At 40.3% G+C, this 15,655-nt stretch overlaps 1 protein-coding gene across 7 annotated transcripts in view; it reads right to left on the bottom strand.

The window, feature by feature from the left end:
- Positions 1-15,655, bottom strand: part of LOC109857514 (MAGUK p55 subfamily member 5-A) — a 70,570-nt gene that overhangs the window by 6,489 nt on the left and 48,426 nt on the right. For 6 of the 7 annotated variants that reach the window (XM_020433863.1, XM_020433864.1, XM_020433865.1 and 3 more), the window contains 3 exons: positions 6,888-8,577; positions 3,878-4,060; positions 213-435 (listed from right to left, as the gene is read on the bottom strand). In XM_020433863.1, the coding sequence (XP_020289452.1) occupies positions 213-435; positions 3,878-4,060; positions 6,888-8,577 (2,096 nt within the window). The remainder of the gene's footprint in view (positions 1-212; positions 436-3,877; positions 4,061-6,887; positions 8,578-15,655) is intronic. The other variant, XM_020433870.1, reaches the window with a different exon arrangement.

The raw sequence follows: 15,655 nt of genomic DNA, 5'->3' as shown, positions 1-15,655 counted from the left end.
ATAATATATTTATTGTCTGTAATAAATTTATATATTTAAATTTATATGATTGCATTTACATAATAAATTGTTAAATATCAACAAGTAAAAGAGATTGTTGCTCGTATGCGTATTTTTTTGAACAATATTGTACTATTTTTTTTAGTTCAAAAGATTTTAGAAGAACTGCAGGTATGCAAAGTTGTCAAAAAATAAAAAAAAAAGCCACTTACTGAGAGGCCTGGGGGGTTCCTCTACCTCTTGTACTATACTAGGAGTGCCGTGCGCGACTCGATTTACACCGGTGGTCACCTCATCCTGTGCATAGGCAAGATTCTCTTGGCCGGCGAGACTCGTCGCGTGGCTTTCCAAAGCTTGGAGCTTTTTAGAACCACGTAGAGAACGGCTGAGTATTTCTTGCTTTTCCTCCTCTTCTTTTCGTTTCCGTAGCTGGTCCTACAATAGTACGTAATCGATAAATAATTCAGTTGTGAGTTAAAACACAAAACAATTCGACAGAAAGTCAAATTTCACAAAGAGAATAATTCTTTAAATTCTGACGAGAAACACATACGCGCTACTTTTGTACGATTGAAGCTCGCATAAAAATAAAGAGAGGCCTTGAACGATATCAAGCTTAAAAATCGATCAAATGCCCTCGCGAATACGTATGCTCATTAGTTATTCCGAGGCAGTTTATATTAGGAAGAATAGTATACTTTTAGTTCCTAGTCTCAACTAAATCTGATGCCACAATCTGTGTCACGCATTACAAATTTTTATTATCAATCTGATACGTGACATTTCCACGTACAAAACGGCGCTTCCGTTATATAAAAATATCTTTGGCGACGTCTATTTTTCAATATTTCATTTATTTTTATACAAAAAAAATTCTCCCCTATCATTTGCACCAATTTTGAAATTCGGTAGTTGCAGAAGAATATTTCTACTTTTTTTATTTTAAAAGTTCTTGTTTATTTTAAAAGTATTTGTTGTATTTAAATATATATATATATGTTAACAGAATCTATTCAACAAATAAGATGCTAAAACTTTGTGTTTTTAAATTTTAGCAAACTTTCTCGATATGATAATCTGAATTTCATCTATACGCGTATATAAACATCTCGATCTAGTAAATATTATATATATATATATATAAACATATATTAACACAGAAATTAAGAATCTAATTTCTGAAACTTATTTCTCTCTCAGTGAGTCCTACTTGTGATCAAATTGCACAAATTTGCCACGCTGTATCGACAACGTTATTCTGTGATTTGTGATCTATACGCCCACCGGCGTCAGTTGATAAAGGTCGGCGTTAGCCGAGACTCGTCGTGTGTTTTGTCGCCGTAAAATTGCTATAACAGTCACGCGCAGCCGACGATAAAGAATATATACTGCAGCCGGCAAGAAGATATTCGTAATTTTCATTTTAGGTATATAATGAACGCAAAGTTTTCTTTTCACCTTGTGCGGAGCTATGTTGTGTAAGGATAGAAATATCTCAGTGAAGCCCTGTTTACCGCGACAGTGGACATAAGGTTTCCTGCGGAACTTGAGCTTGGTCTGTCTCACAATGTCGCTAGACGACACCGCAAAGGTTAAAATGGGTTTCAAAATTTTCACATGTACATGTTGATGAAATGCAACGTATACATATACAAAAGACAATACAGAAGAGTGCGGTTTATAAGTAAATAAACAAATAGATTCCCCGAACACGTTTCGAATATATTTTTAATCTTGTTCATAAAATGACCAAAATACACAATGGTGGAAATATTGTCACAATAAAAATAAATAAACAGTAAACAATTTGGAAGTACTAAAAATATCATAGACAATATTTTTACATCAACAAATCGAATTAAAAAGATAAAGTTACGAAACTACGCAGTTAAGAGTCATAAAAAAATAATTGTACATAAATAGGCAATTAAACAAAAATAAATGTAAAATGTAAAATTAAAAACTTTACAGATAGATTAATATGTTGTGACTAATGAACATGTAATAGAGACTAAAAATAAAAATAAAAAAAAGGGACTTTTTGAATATATCCTAATTTGGGAGCAGCACCTGCTGTCGCGTGTTTCGAGACATTAGAACCGCCGCAAGTCGAATTGAGGATCTGGCAAAGGGTGGCTTCGCTTGAGGCAGATCAAGAAACTGAGGTCAGGGATATGAGCCGGACAAAAAAAAAAAAAAAAAAAAAAAAAAAAAACGAAGAAGAGAAACAGATCTGAATGCAGCATGCGGAGCCTGCGGCGTCACCCTGCGTCTACACCTATCGAAACTTCGTAACGTTACACTCCAGGCGTGTAATCTTAGACTATTGTGGAGGTTCTTTACATTCCAGACCACACTTGACTTAAGGCAGGTAAGAGCCGCGGTGGTGTGAGGATTCCATAAGATAAACATACTCATGCGGGCTCCACGACGACGCCAGTCACGTAAGGGGAGGAGAGGAGGGAGGGAGCTGTTCTGGCATTTCTCACACTTACAGATACCGAGATTGCATGAATTTCAAGCGGATACACTCGAACCACGAGCTTTTTTTTCCAGAGATCTTATCCACACGATTCAAGCGCATGACGCTCGTTTGATTTTCACATTAAGAATTCAATGAAAGGCATTTCGGAAAAGCCAATACACACCAATAACGAAAGAAACGCTTATCTTATCGCGAAGCACCACTTATCACGGACGAATTAATGAATTCTGTGATATTAAAAACAAATCAAGAGCGCGCACGCTCTTTACAGTTATTTATGCATCGACGCGTTTCTGATTTCGTTCTTTGTCGATGACATTTTTATATTATTATTATATAATACGCGTGTATTTTTCCGGAAATCAAATAAATTTTACGGCGCAACGTGTGTCGCAACGGAAAATAAAATAAAATATTCCACGCCGTTTGACATTCGTTTAATAATTCCGAGATGCGCGCGCGCGCGCGCGCGCTCATTAACGCTTACATCGATGCGCCGAATTAATTTTCACTCACACAAGGTCGACTATATATTCATTTATCAATCAACAACCTACGTCGCCAGCAGGTTTTCTCGCGCGTTAGGAAATTTCGGAAACAGCATCCGCGCGCGACGACGAGTGCTTCGATAATAATAACACAACCATTGTCATCAGCTCGCAATTTCCTGCGCGCAAATGCGCGCACGTGAGTATAGCGAGATGAATTCTGCATTCTCTCAAATAACGATCGGCAAATCATTTATCGCGCGCGTTTGCGTAATCGCTATTATCCTTCGCGCGCCGTTTTCTTCTCCTCTCACATTTACGATTATCCACGAAATCTCTCGACTTTTCGCCCGGATCGCTCGTTAAGACGATCTAATCCGACGATCGTTACAACGTACAATCGTAAGCTTGAAAATAAAAGACGCATTTACGCCGCCGCGCCGTGACGAAATCGTCGAGAGAGAGAGAAGTGTCCTGTATTTTACGAGAATAGATACTGAGCTGTAACTTGCGCCAATCTTTCTTCAAGTATGTGCAAATATATTGTGTTGACTGTAACTTTTTTTCTTTCTTCTATATAGAAAGCGTTCACGGATCAATTTAAATTCTGAATACCTTCGTAAATGTTATCATTTTCAAATAATATGATTTGTAAAGTTTGAGCGCTAATTAGGCTGCGCACCTATCAAGATTTCGATCTCGACAATTGTTTTCGCTTCGCTTTCCCGCGCGGGGAACTCACATTCCACTCGTGTTCTCCGCGATTCGATTTCGAGGCAAAATTCCAAGTTTTCGTTCGCGTCGCTTTTGTACATTCTTATCACGCGTGCGTGCTTACGTGATTCGGCAGAAATATACACGAGGTCTCAAAAACACAGGAATATTACATAATATTCTTTCTCACCTGATATTTCCTGATAGAGTGAAGCTGCTGCGGGGTCGGTTGTTGTTCGGTGACGTTCGCATTATCGCTCGTCTCGACATTGTTGTTCTGCGTGGACAAACGTAGATTATCTTTCGGCGGTCGAGCGGGCGCTCTCTTCTGCTCGCGACTCGGAATGGGCGGCTTGACCCCGTTGAGACCGGCCTAAAAAATCCATTCCAAACAGCTCGCATTAATAGTCCCACATGTCCGCAGTGTCGCGCGAACTACTACTTTTTTTTTAATCATCTGTGCGTTACTGTTTCATTCTTTTTTTTTTCTTTTATCACTTCCAAACTTTTCGCACTTCAATCGAATCGAGAAATACTTCGCAGAACCGTACGAGGAAGTGACGAAGGATAAGAGGAGAGAGAGAGAGATAGAGAGAGAGAGAAAGAGGAAAAAAGAGCAAGCTTGACGCAAGAAAAGCGAGAGAGCGAGAGACGCATGCAAGAAAGCGTGTCTCGACATCAAGTAGAAGTAAAATGTCTATCTCGAAATCCATAAATATCTATAAAAAGACGCACGTTGAAGTGTGATCTTTCCAAGACTTCAATACATTTCCGTTTACGTTTTGTGATGTCGAAAGCCAACAGAGCTTATAAACGTCGAGTATATATGAATCATTCACAAATCAATCAAAAAAATTCGAAAAAATAAAAAATATATATATATACCGTCATGGATTCAGTTTTTGATCAGTACCCAATTTTTAATCAGTTGTTAAAAACGTATTACAGTAAAGTTTTGATCATAAAAATTAGTTTCCGAAAAAAGTTTTGGCGTGATAATTAATTATTCCGACATCTATGTACGTCCTGTCGGATTAATTTTAATGACCAAAAACCTTACTATAATATTTTTTTTAACAAACTGATCAAAAACTGGGTCCGTGACGGTATATATAGGTAAAAGACCCAATTACACATTCTAAGCTATTTTATTTAAAATACTAAAAAACGAAAAATTTTTTTTTTTTTTTTTTGTTTTTCATATCTTGTTACATATATGCAATGTAAACCTCCTTCTCCCTCTTTAAACTAGGGTGCCACTAATTAGGTCAACTACATTTTAGGAGTGACAGTAACAGCTTCCACATCGTTCTTTTTTAATTGTTGAATTTATACACGAAAATAGAGATTTTTTGAGAGACGTATTATTTTTTTTTTCTTATATTAGAGACCCCGAATAATAACAGATGAGAAGAAAAACACACGTTTTTGATAAATAAATAATAAAAACAATAGCAACGACGTCATAGAGTTCATCGTTCAGGTGACGGTAATTGGGTCTTTTGTCCTATATTTTTTTGTTTTCGAATTTTTTGAAATGAATTTTTTGAATGGCTCACACAGCGCGCCTTTCGTTCGACATTACAAAACTCGTGTCATACACGTGGTTTAACATTATTACACAGTTTCTACCATTACGTTATCGGCATCATTAGGCTGATAGACACGTTACTTCGTAAGATCCGTTCGTGCATAGTTCGCGTCTACTTTACCCATGCTGTGTTGACGGTTTTATCCGAAGTGTCGGAAGTGTTGAAATTCCAACTTAAGAAATCCCTCATATTTCTCTACGCATACTTTCTACTTAGAAAGAAAATAACCGAACGGTTGTTTTTGTGCTTTTTTTTTCGTGTGTGTTTGCAAATAATATAATAAGAGATTGCAAAACCGGGGGTTTTACAACTCCGTGCGATTCGCTCGAAGCGACGTCGAAATGACGCCGTTTCCGTATCGAAGATTCTTCCCCTCCTCCCTTTCTGCGCGCAATTGAAATTTCCGAAGCACAAGAACAGCTGTTCGAATTGTTCGTTGGTCGGAAGTACTCCGAGTAGCAAGTTTGGCAAAGTCTGTTGCGGTTTTACCTGATGTTCGACTGCTTCGATGTGCTGCGATTCGCACGAGCGATTCTCCACAACGTGCGTTGGTGATATCCGTGCGCTTTGCTTCGTAAACCCTTCGTGGAATATCGTCGAAGGATATTCCCGATTCCATCGACGCAAGGATGCGATTCGCGAGACAAGACAAGTCGAAAATGGGATTTTGGAAATTTCGGTCTGATTGTCGATTAAATTCGAGAGATCGGACAAGCTCTTCGATAACGACCGACGACCGGCGCGGAATTTCATCGCGGTATTCCTGTTATGTAACACGAGCGAAACGCGGCCGTTCAGCAATCTGGAGAGTTTGTACTTGAACGATAACTTCAAATTTTTTTGATTTTGCCGACTCGGCAGGTCGGCCGAGCGGTCGACATTGTAGTCGCGCCGCTCATCGTTTCGCGATGAACAGAAATCGTTCGGATCGCGCGTGTCGTCGAGCGAATGACGCACGGCACGCAATTTCGCGGAAGATTCGCGCAAGGAATTCCGAGAATTCTGATTCGCCTCTTGGACGAAGGACAATTCGTCGTGATCGTTATCAGCGAGTTGTTTGCGGCAAATGTCATCGTCTTTGGATGACGAAACATTCCGCTCGCCGATCTCGTTTGGACAGAGAGAAATACCGTTCTCGGATTTTGTTTGCAAAACGGGAAGATTTTTCGAGGAATTCGCGAGAAGTTCGGCGTCAGAAACGGAAGCGTGTGAGCAGCACGCAACGTTGTCGATCGTTTCCTTGGAAACGATCGAGATTCGATCGTTCGAGTCTTTCGCGAGCGAGGGATCTCGCCAATTTTCGGGAAGTTCCTCCCGAAGCGTGGACAACGAATTTTTCGTGTTTTCGAAAAACTGCTCGAAATAGAAATTGTCGTAATAAAGTTTGCCGCCCTCGCGATCGTCGGACGAGCTCGAGGCAGTCTGGGAAGTTTGTGACAACTCGGCCGGGTCCGTGTACCCAACAACGGGTGCGTGAGTGCAAAGCTGTGCCAATGAAGCTGCGTTAGAGCGACGCGTGACGGAAGCGGGAAGCGGTTTGCTGTGCTCAGCGTGCTGCGTGATAGAGTTCAAGCCGTCGAGTATCAAGCTCTTGACTCTGGACCTTACCTTCTTATCGTTGTGCTTACGGTCTATCGTGCGCGCGACCGCGGTCTCTCTAGAGCTACCGTCCGTACTAGACAGCTTCGTCAAGCTATTATCGTTCGGGGATTGGCAGAGGGAGGCTACGAGCGTACTCGTCGTGGTTGTCGTGGCTGTCGTTGTCGCGCACGCATTCCCCTCGTTGGCGACGGTCGCGCAATCGACGCGATCGCGCTTTGGCTCGAGGGTGTTGTGCTTGCTGTTAGCGGGGGTTTTATTGGGCGGCGGGTATACCGGGTGGCACTTGGTGACCGGTACAAAATCCGGCGGACAGTCGACGGCCACTTCGCGGTAAGACCTGCCGCCCACTACGAGGAAACTACGATCGGCGTTGTGCTCGAGATCGCCAGAAGCTTCACTTTTCAGCGTGGAGTAGCCGCTGGAGATCTGTTCGTGTCGTTTCTTCTTTGGCCGTTGCCGGGACGAGGAGGACGAGGAGGAGAGATCGTTCAGCTCGATGCCGAGCAGATCGTCCGTCGAACTGGCCCTTATCAGAGCCTCGATATCGAGACTGCGCGTTTTCGCTTTCAATTTGGCGCGATCGTCGTGCGGCCGGCGTTTCGGCGTCTTGCCGGTCTTGCTCGGTGACTCCGTTTGCAGAGACTCCAGAGTCTGCTGGTCCTTGGCACAGACAGGCGAGACTTTATCTTGATCCTTGGGTATTCTCGAAATTGAACATTGCTCGTCTATCAATCGGGTCAAGTCCGTGACCTCGTCGGATCGCAAGAGTCCTTGAAGATCTTGCAGGTCTGTCAGTCCGTAAGCTGGATTGTCGAAGGACGTCGCGTCTCGATTACGGCCGAAGAGCGGAGCAACTTTGATGTCGGGTACAACTGATCTACACGGAGAACCGAGGTCTATTCTTCGAACATCGTAAATCGGAGAGTCTTTGTGATTTTTACTGTGTCCCCTGAGCATCAGACTGGTATCGAGGGGCGCGGTGCTGTCCGATCTGCCCGACGAGCTTCTCGGACTCGCGGAATCGTCACTGCAAGTTTTTAACATAGTGGGATAATCCTCTTTGGCGAAAGGATAATCATCCTCGACGTCGACACTGGACTCTTTCTGCGCGTCTGTGTCGGCGTTCTCATCCTCTCCGAATACCTTGAAATTGCTTTTCAAATTCAGCGATTCGGTCTTGGTCGGACTGTCTTGGTACTTGTCAAGCCACGATTCCTTGCTTTTCACCTCCTCCTTCTCGTCCCCCATATTTAGCTGGATCGTCAGCACGGACGGCTGAAGACCGTTGCGAGCGTTGATTGTCCTGGCAGCGGTGTCGTCGTGCGTGTGATCGTTCGATAAGTGTTTAACGCGTGCGTCCGCGATGGTGCGCGTCTTAAGGATCTCGTTTTTAAGGTTTAGGGAAAGGTCGAGGTCGCTAGCGCTACGGGGACGATGCTGTAGCCCGTTCCTATATTCGGAAGAGCAGTGCTTTACCTTGTTGGGATAGGCCTTCTGTAATAGAGTGTCGGGCACATCAACAGGTAGCTCCCGATGATGGCCCAGGGCGCCAGGGGCCCACATCTCATCGGGCCCCAGTCCCTCCTGCGGCTTCTTCGCGTCGCGCGAGCTGCTGTTGTTGTTCTCTTGCAGCTGCAATTGCTGCTGCTGCTGAGAGTGTATGTCTGTCACGCCACTATTGCTACGCCTTCGGGACCTAAAACAAGAGAGAAGAAATCCTATGTTAATCATCAACGTGCGTTACCGCTCCTTCTTCTGCTTGTTGTTGTTCGAGATATCTCTCGTCTGTTAACGTAACGCAATGCGTGTGTGAGGTTGCGATCTGTGCGCGAAAAAAAACCAAAGGAGTAAACTCAAACTTCTTTACTTTTAAATGTTAAACTGTTTTTGACAAACAAGACAAGTAACTGTTAAAGACAAGTAACTATTTTAAAGGCAGAAGAAATTAAGTGAAGGATAACCAGAGATAGATATCGACACACATTTCTTTACACGCAACTTGAAGTAAATTGCCCGGCTGTTACGTGCACGCGTTACGGTATGCATTTACGGATATAATTAGACAGCTTTGAGGCGCAAACTAATTCAATGTTGACTGTGCAGCACCTACGACAACGTATTATTAAGACAAGGTCACGTTCGCGATAGAAAGTAAGTCAATATAAGGAAAGATGAGATAAACTCTGTGATTGCGGCACATGATTCACCTGCATTGGTGGTTCTTATCGCGAGCAATAAATTGATATTATATAATAATTATAACGATAATGACACGATAATAATAATAGTAATGATGTTAAAGCGCGATATTATTGATATTTTTTATTTAAATTTATCAGCATTGTGAAAATAAACGAGTGGCAATTACATCATCGCACAACGTAACATTGTCTCGCAGTCGAAATTTATTGAGTTTGTGTGAAAAATGATAAAACACAAAAATACAATTCTCTATCAATAACAGAAAATTCCACGTCTCTATCTCAGCAATATCTCGAATATTTCTTCCTTTCACATTTTTAGATTTCGCCGAACGTGACGACGGTGCTCAAGTGGAAATAAATTCAGCCGCCATATACCTATATTACGACTTTCGATATCAACGTTATATGATGTTTCAAACGAATGTTGGAATCTCGTAGCCGTTCAATCGCGCGAGAAGTCTCCGGAATATGCGCATGCCGACTGCACAAACCAAAAAGGTTACTTTCAAGAAAACCTAAAATATATGTGCCCCAATGTTGCTTGTCAATCGTCGCTTTTTTCATCAATCGCTCGAAATAGATCGTGACGGTTTTTTTCCTTTATAAGATATTGCTTTGACAAAAATAGCTTACGAGCTATCTGAAAATCCTGTCGATAAATCTCGTATAGTCGAGAAATTAATGTGTGTGTTGAAATGTTATAATTCTTCCTTATAAACACATGTGAAACGCTATAAATATAAATCTTGTGTGAATTAGAAGAAATTTGATAAAATGAACAACTACACACGAAAGATTCACGAAATTCGTATCATGTTTAAATGTAAATTTCAATATCGCCCCGATAAAACGCAAAGTTTCATGTAACAGCAATATACATATATTATTAACACAACGTATGTAACGTATATACATTGATTGAACACCCAGTACAAGTTTAGATGATAAACATACAAAACGCATTTAAATTTCATTAAATGATTTGCATTGCGTTACAACGATAATACAATAATTATTTACAAACAAATTGCTACATTTGCATAATAAGCGCGCACGATTGTTACAATTAAATTTGTTAAAATTTTCAAGTTAAAATTTGCATGTGCGTGTTAAAGCACTTATATTTGCAAATTAATACTTTTCGGTATATTGAATGAATAATAAAATAGAAATTTAGTGCGCCGTATTTTTTTTTATATATAAATTGCAATTTTTAATAGATATACGATCTAAAATAGCGCGTATTCTGTAATAAAGTTTAAGTAAATAAGAAGTAAAATACTCCTATGATTAAAAAAAAATATAGTTATATCTATGTTCATCTCTTCTACAAGATTATTTTAAACATACAGTTTTTAGGCTTAATCTTGTATCTTTAATCTTTTTTCTCTTCTAACCAAATAAACGATATTTTTATGAATTTATACCAGTATTTGTATAAATATTGAAATATAAATTAAAAAAGAACTGATGTTTTTAAAGATTCTCAATCTAGAGAAGAGAAATCTGACTTGTAAATATATATATATACATATATATATGGAGTCTTCCAGTTCGATAGCTATCGAATATCTAGCACAATAATTTTCACTCACGCATGCTTTTGCTTTACATTGAGGCACAACACAAGATATCGGAAATTAGATTTGCTTGACAAAGACATGACCCGACCATACCCGAGACCAAATGAACCTTTTCGCAGATCTGGTTACACCGGGCGTAGCGTATTCAACACAGAAACGCTATTACACTCGTCGGTCCTTACGCAAAATAAGCGCGTAGATTCGTAGAACGAACGAAGAAAGAGACAATGGAAATTGCGAACAAAGACGATAGGAAATACGGTGGCGTGATTCAATATTCGTGTACGCTTAAGTTTAAATGATGCCCCGCGTTTTCATTGGAGTCGTCTTTCAGAACACGCTTTAATGAGGTTCTTCACAGATAATGCTCGCGCGCGATGATTTAAAAAAGAAAATGAACCATCGGCAGAGTCATTTTTTTTTTTTTTTTTTAAGGTAATTTAATAAGTAAATAGTCGAGATATAAGTTTTTTCAATATTCACACACAAAAAAGCACTTTGATTTTATAAAAGATAAATATATTTTTTTCTCGCATAAAGTTCCCGCATATAAACTTCTCTCGAGTTCTCTATAGAAACAGTTTTCTTTTTTATCAGGTTTCTAAATTCAGGAAGTAATCTCTTTTTTATTCCGTCTTCTAAATGTTAATTGACGTATTTACGGCGGCGATTAAATATCCAAGAAGCAAGCGAGACCCAATTTCTGCAACATCCGACCGGATCTCTCGCCACGAAACCTCGCGTCTTTTTTTTTTCCGCACGTTAGAAACGTGCTCGGATCGTACTTTCCAATAGTTAACCGATCTCGTTAATGCGTAAATGCGAATCGCACGCGCGCCGCGTGCGTCTGTTTTCACGTGGATGGGTATATCGTAACAGAAAACGTGATCGGGTCAACGTGCGTTGTCTTCAACGCAAACCTGCGTCTAGATCGATCGACCTACTGACGGTTTTCGAGAGAATTCTCTTTTAAAGGGAACGGACGCAAGGACGGAGAATGAGAAAGCATTTCTTGAAGATTCGCTGAGGTCAGGAACAATCTCGAATCACTCGTTCGAGAAAACTTGAAAATTGTGAATGTGTCTTGAGTCCCGAATTAAGTGCAGTTTTGTGCCCGAAGGGTCGATTACGTCGCCTCGGAAAAATGTTCCGTCTGGCATTTTCCTCGAGAACGACAATCATCGTAAAAATGTACATAGTTTCGTGCGGGAGAGCAAGCACGTTTTGTGCTGCAGCACGCTACATGAAAGATCGAACGGGAGAGAAAAGAAGAGAAAAAACTATTGTACGCGCGCGCGGAACATATTTAAGTAAGTAATTAAAGTTTTACAGACTGCAATCGCCGACGTACGTTCGCCGACCATTTCTTTCTCATTAAAAAGAAACGAGTACTCACGATGAAGAATCTAATTAAAAAGTTAGTTTTTTTCTTTTTTTCGGTTAGTTTTCCCGTTAAGTTTCGTGAATCCAAAGTATTCGCGCGGACAGTTGTGTTATATATTATAAATTTTCAATATTCTCTACCGCGAGAGAAGAAAATGTTCTTTTTCTCTGCGCGACACGCAGCGCAATTCTTCACGTCAGAACTTCCACTCTGTTTCCTTGCCTCGTTTTTACATGAAATTATGTCGAGATTTAATTGTACCGAGAACACGTAGCTTTTCACAAAGGCAACTTTTATCACATTTATGAGGACGTTGCTAATTTGCAGTAATTGCGTCGAAAAATTCGTGGCACGTAGAACATATATATATATATATATATATATAGACACGGTGAAAGTATCGCGAGTATCCTGACGAAACAGCGTACAAGCGAGGAATGCGAGTCTAATATAACGATCATATCGAAGCTGCATCCCTGTACAAATCGTGACTCCTGCGAAAGGTCACTCTTGCTTTCCCAATTAATTTCTCCATTCATGCCTGAAGTTTTTTTTATCGTACGATCGTTTTCTCACTGAACCGACGTGCAGTTACATTCGACAAAGCTGCCGTTTATTCAATTTTTTTTTTTTTTTTTTTTAACACGTTGCATCGAGCGGTGTCAACGCGCGGCGGTAAGTCATTCGGATTAGCGCGCGAAATTACAAACGATCGTTGCAAATCACAACGATCGTTGAAACTATAACACACACATATATGAACAGACAACGAATTTCTGAATGAATGTTATCGCCCGGTATTCACCGGAATTTCGATCGCGCGTGTAACGAATGGCAATCGCGATATCAGAAATTCGTCACTTTTCGAGCGAGAGTTTTGATTTTCAACGCGCTCGATGTAAACGCGACGAGAGAGACCGATAATTAAACGCGTCGCTCGACTCTCTTAAGAGGTCGCGAAATATCAGAAATATTGATCTCCGCGTTTGATGAGGATCCAATTTATTTTTGTAGAAACACTTATCGGTAATTACGCCCGACGTGAGATCTCGTTGTACGCTCTCAATCGTCAATCGTTTAACCGCGGTGCGGAAATCAAGTTGCTAAATTACCGGCGCGCGCGCGCGTACACACACACACACACACACACACATACGTAACTACCCGTATTTAACGAAAGATCGAGGCGAGCTCAAGGCTCGAATAATTATTCGTGTAATCGCGTGCGAAATCCATGCGCGCGATTATGTAACGCGAGTTACACCGAGATGGATACGTACATACATACATACAGCGGCACTATACCGATGCCTTTTAATCAACATGCTCCTCACGTTTAAAATCTTTTACAGATTGTTGCGCATTTAATCGAGACTTGTGTAGCGCTCGAGATGTGTGACACGTTACAAAATGTTGAACAACGAGAACAGAGGAATTGAAGAATTATACTCTGAATTTATACGTTATTAATTTTGTATCAAACGCGTATGCATCATCTTAAATTGCGGAAAGAGAGAGAGAGAGAGAGAGAGAGAATTTATTTCCGTTAACTCCACGTGATGATGATGTATTTAACAAGAATCCTAAACTTCTCATGGACACACTATTCAATTTCAACTTGCCGCCAGGCTAAGCTATTAGACTAACTAGCAACTAGCAAAGCTTTGGCTTAAAGCTAGGGAAGCTTTAACGGGACTATAGACACACGAGGTAAATTAGACCGGATTTATCCGAACTTATGTATACACATGTGAATCCGATGTTCATATCTTTGGAACATAATAACCACATGACTGAGAAGACATTAAATATAGATGCGGTTGGGAAACATACGAGCCATTAAATTTTAATTAAAGCGCGATGTGAATCTCGTTTGAGTATTTTTAGATTATCGAATAGATATTTTTCGTCTCTGAAATAGAAAAGACAATTCCGTGAACGCGAGCGAGAAAATATATATATATATATATATATATATATATATATATTGCATTGCCGCTTTCACGGTATATAGATACTATGCATTCAATATATCCGTCCCTGGCTTAACGATACCTGCGGAGGCGGGCAGGATAAGCAGGGCTGCAGTCAGGAACGGAAACACGTGATCTCCCCTTGTTTCGAATTCCACGTGAGAATTCGCGTTTGACGTTCCCAGAGTCGGATATAGATAAATCCTCAACGTGATTTTATAATACAAGAGCTCAAGACAAAGCGAATATTTCAATTTACACGCGTCTAACACCGTTACATTATATGTATTATATATATATATGTATATTTACGCTTGTGTTTTCGAACGCGCGTGTTTATTGCATCAAATTATATCTCGTTTGTATAACTTGTTTTATTTGAGAAACTTGTGCGCGATTGAAAAAAAAAAATAGTAGTATTTTTTTTTCCTCAAACGACGTTTCGCTTGCAAAATAAAATGCTACTTCGGAATAATTAAAATTGCGGAAACGGATTTTTGTTGTTGTTGCGTTCCCAGAGAATTTAAGCAATTGTAAAAAGGAAATGTGAACTCTCTGAAGCATGAATCCAGCGCAACAACTTTGTTGCGCATCGCGCGCAAGTCGGCAAATTATTGGCTACCGATAGACAATCTTACTCGACGGTATTTATGCCCTCTAACTATGGTAATAATGTGTAGTTATTACGGGGATCTTCCGAGTGTTACTAAATAATAAAGTGGCACTTGATAACGAGCAAGGCCGCTATTAAGTTATCAAGTAGCTATATTTCACACGAGAGCTTAATGCATTTATATACGCTATACGTCGCGTTAATGCTCGCTCCCCGCGGAGTATCCCTTCGCTCTTCCCTGTGTGCTCTTTGTGTAAATTGGTCTCTTCTTAATTAACAAGCTGTAAATACACATTTTATATTTCGCGCAACTCGTTCGTTAAAAAAAAATTGTTTCTTTTTTTTTTAAATTAAATGCACAAACTCGCTATTAACGCGTGCGTTTTCAGATATGCGTGCGCGTGTGTTTTCCGGCGCGTTAAATGTTACGCGTATTGTAATCTTACATTGAAAAGTGTGTTCCTTATAGCTTAATACGCGCGCGGCGCGCACAAACAGCGATATCGAGCGATTTTTCGCGCGAAAATTTTAATTAATCAGAGAAAATGCGCGCATTTTCCTCGCAATCGCGTAACGCGTTTCGAGCGTACACAAAATACCTACACGCCCGCGTATCGTATCGTGATTATTGCCGTGCAACAACAATGGCGAATAATATAACCTGGCGTAACCACTAACAATAAAGCTAAATATCAATATTTAGAGTTACGACATTCCAAGCGTGCATACGTGAACACACACGTATCGCCTTCCCGTTACGTACGAAACTATAGCTCGGAATAATGGAATGTAGAGAAAATCACGTAGGTGTGATTTATGATTAAACCCGATAATATAACTTATAGGTGTGTTTAGGAAGTGAAAAAACTTTTGACGAGTTTTTGTGTCGAAATTTATTACCCGCCGATATTTCACGCACCATGCATTCGGAAGTGCACGAGCGCACTTCCGAAATCGGATGAGTAAATATATGTAGCACATGCGCGTTGTATATGCAAAAAAATTCCATGTGTGCTT

The sequence above is a fragment of the Pseudomyrmex gracilis genome, unplaced genomic scaffold, assembly GCF_002006095.1.
Source record: "Pseudomyrmex gracilis isolate BER0280 unplaced genomic scaffold, ASM200609v1 scaffold_162, whole genome shotgun sequence".
NCBI classification, from domain to species: Eukaryota; Metazoa; Arthropoda; class Insecta; order Hymenoptera; family Formicidae; genus Pseudomyrmex; species Pseudomyrmex gracilis.
This window is presented reverse-complemented; position numbering and strand designations above follow the sequence as displayed.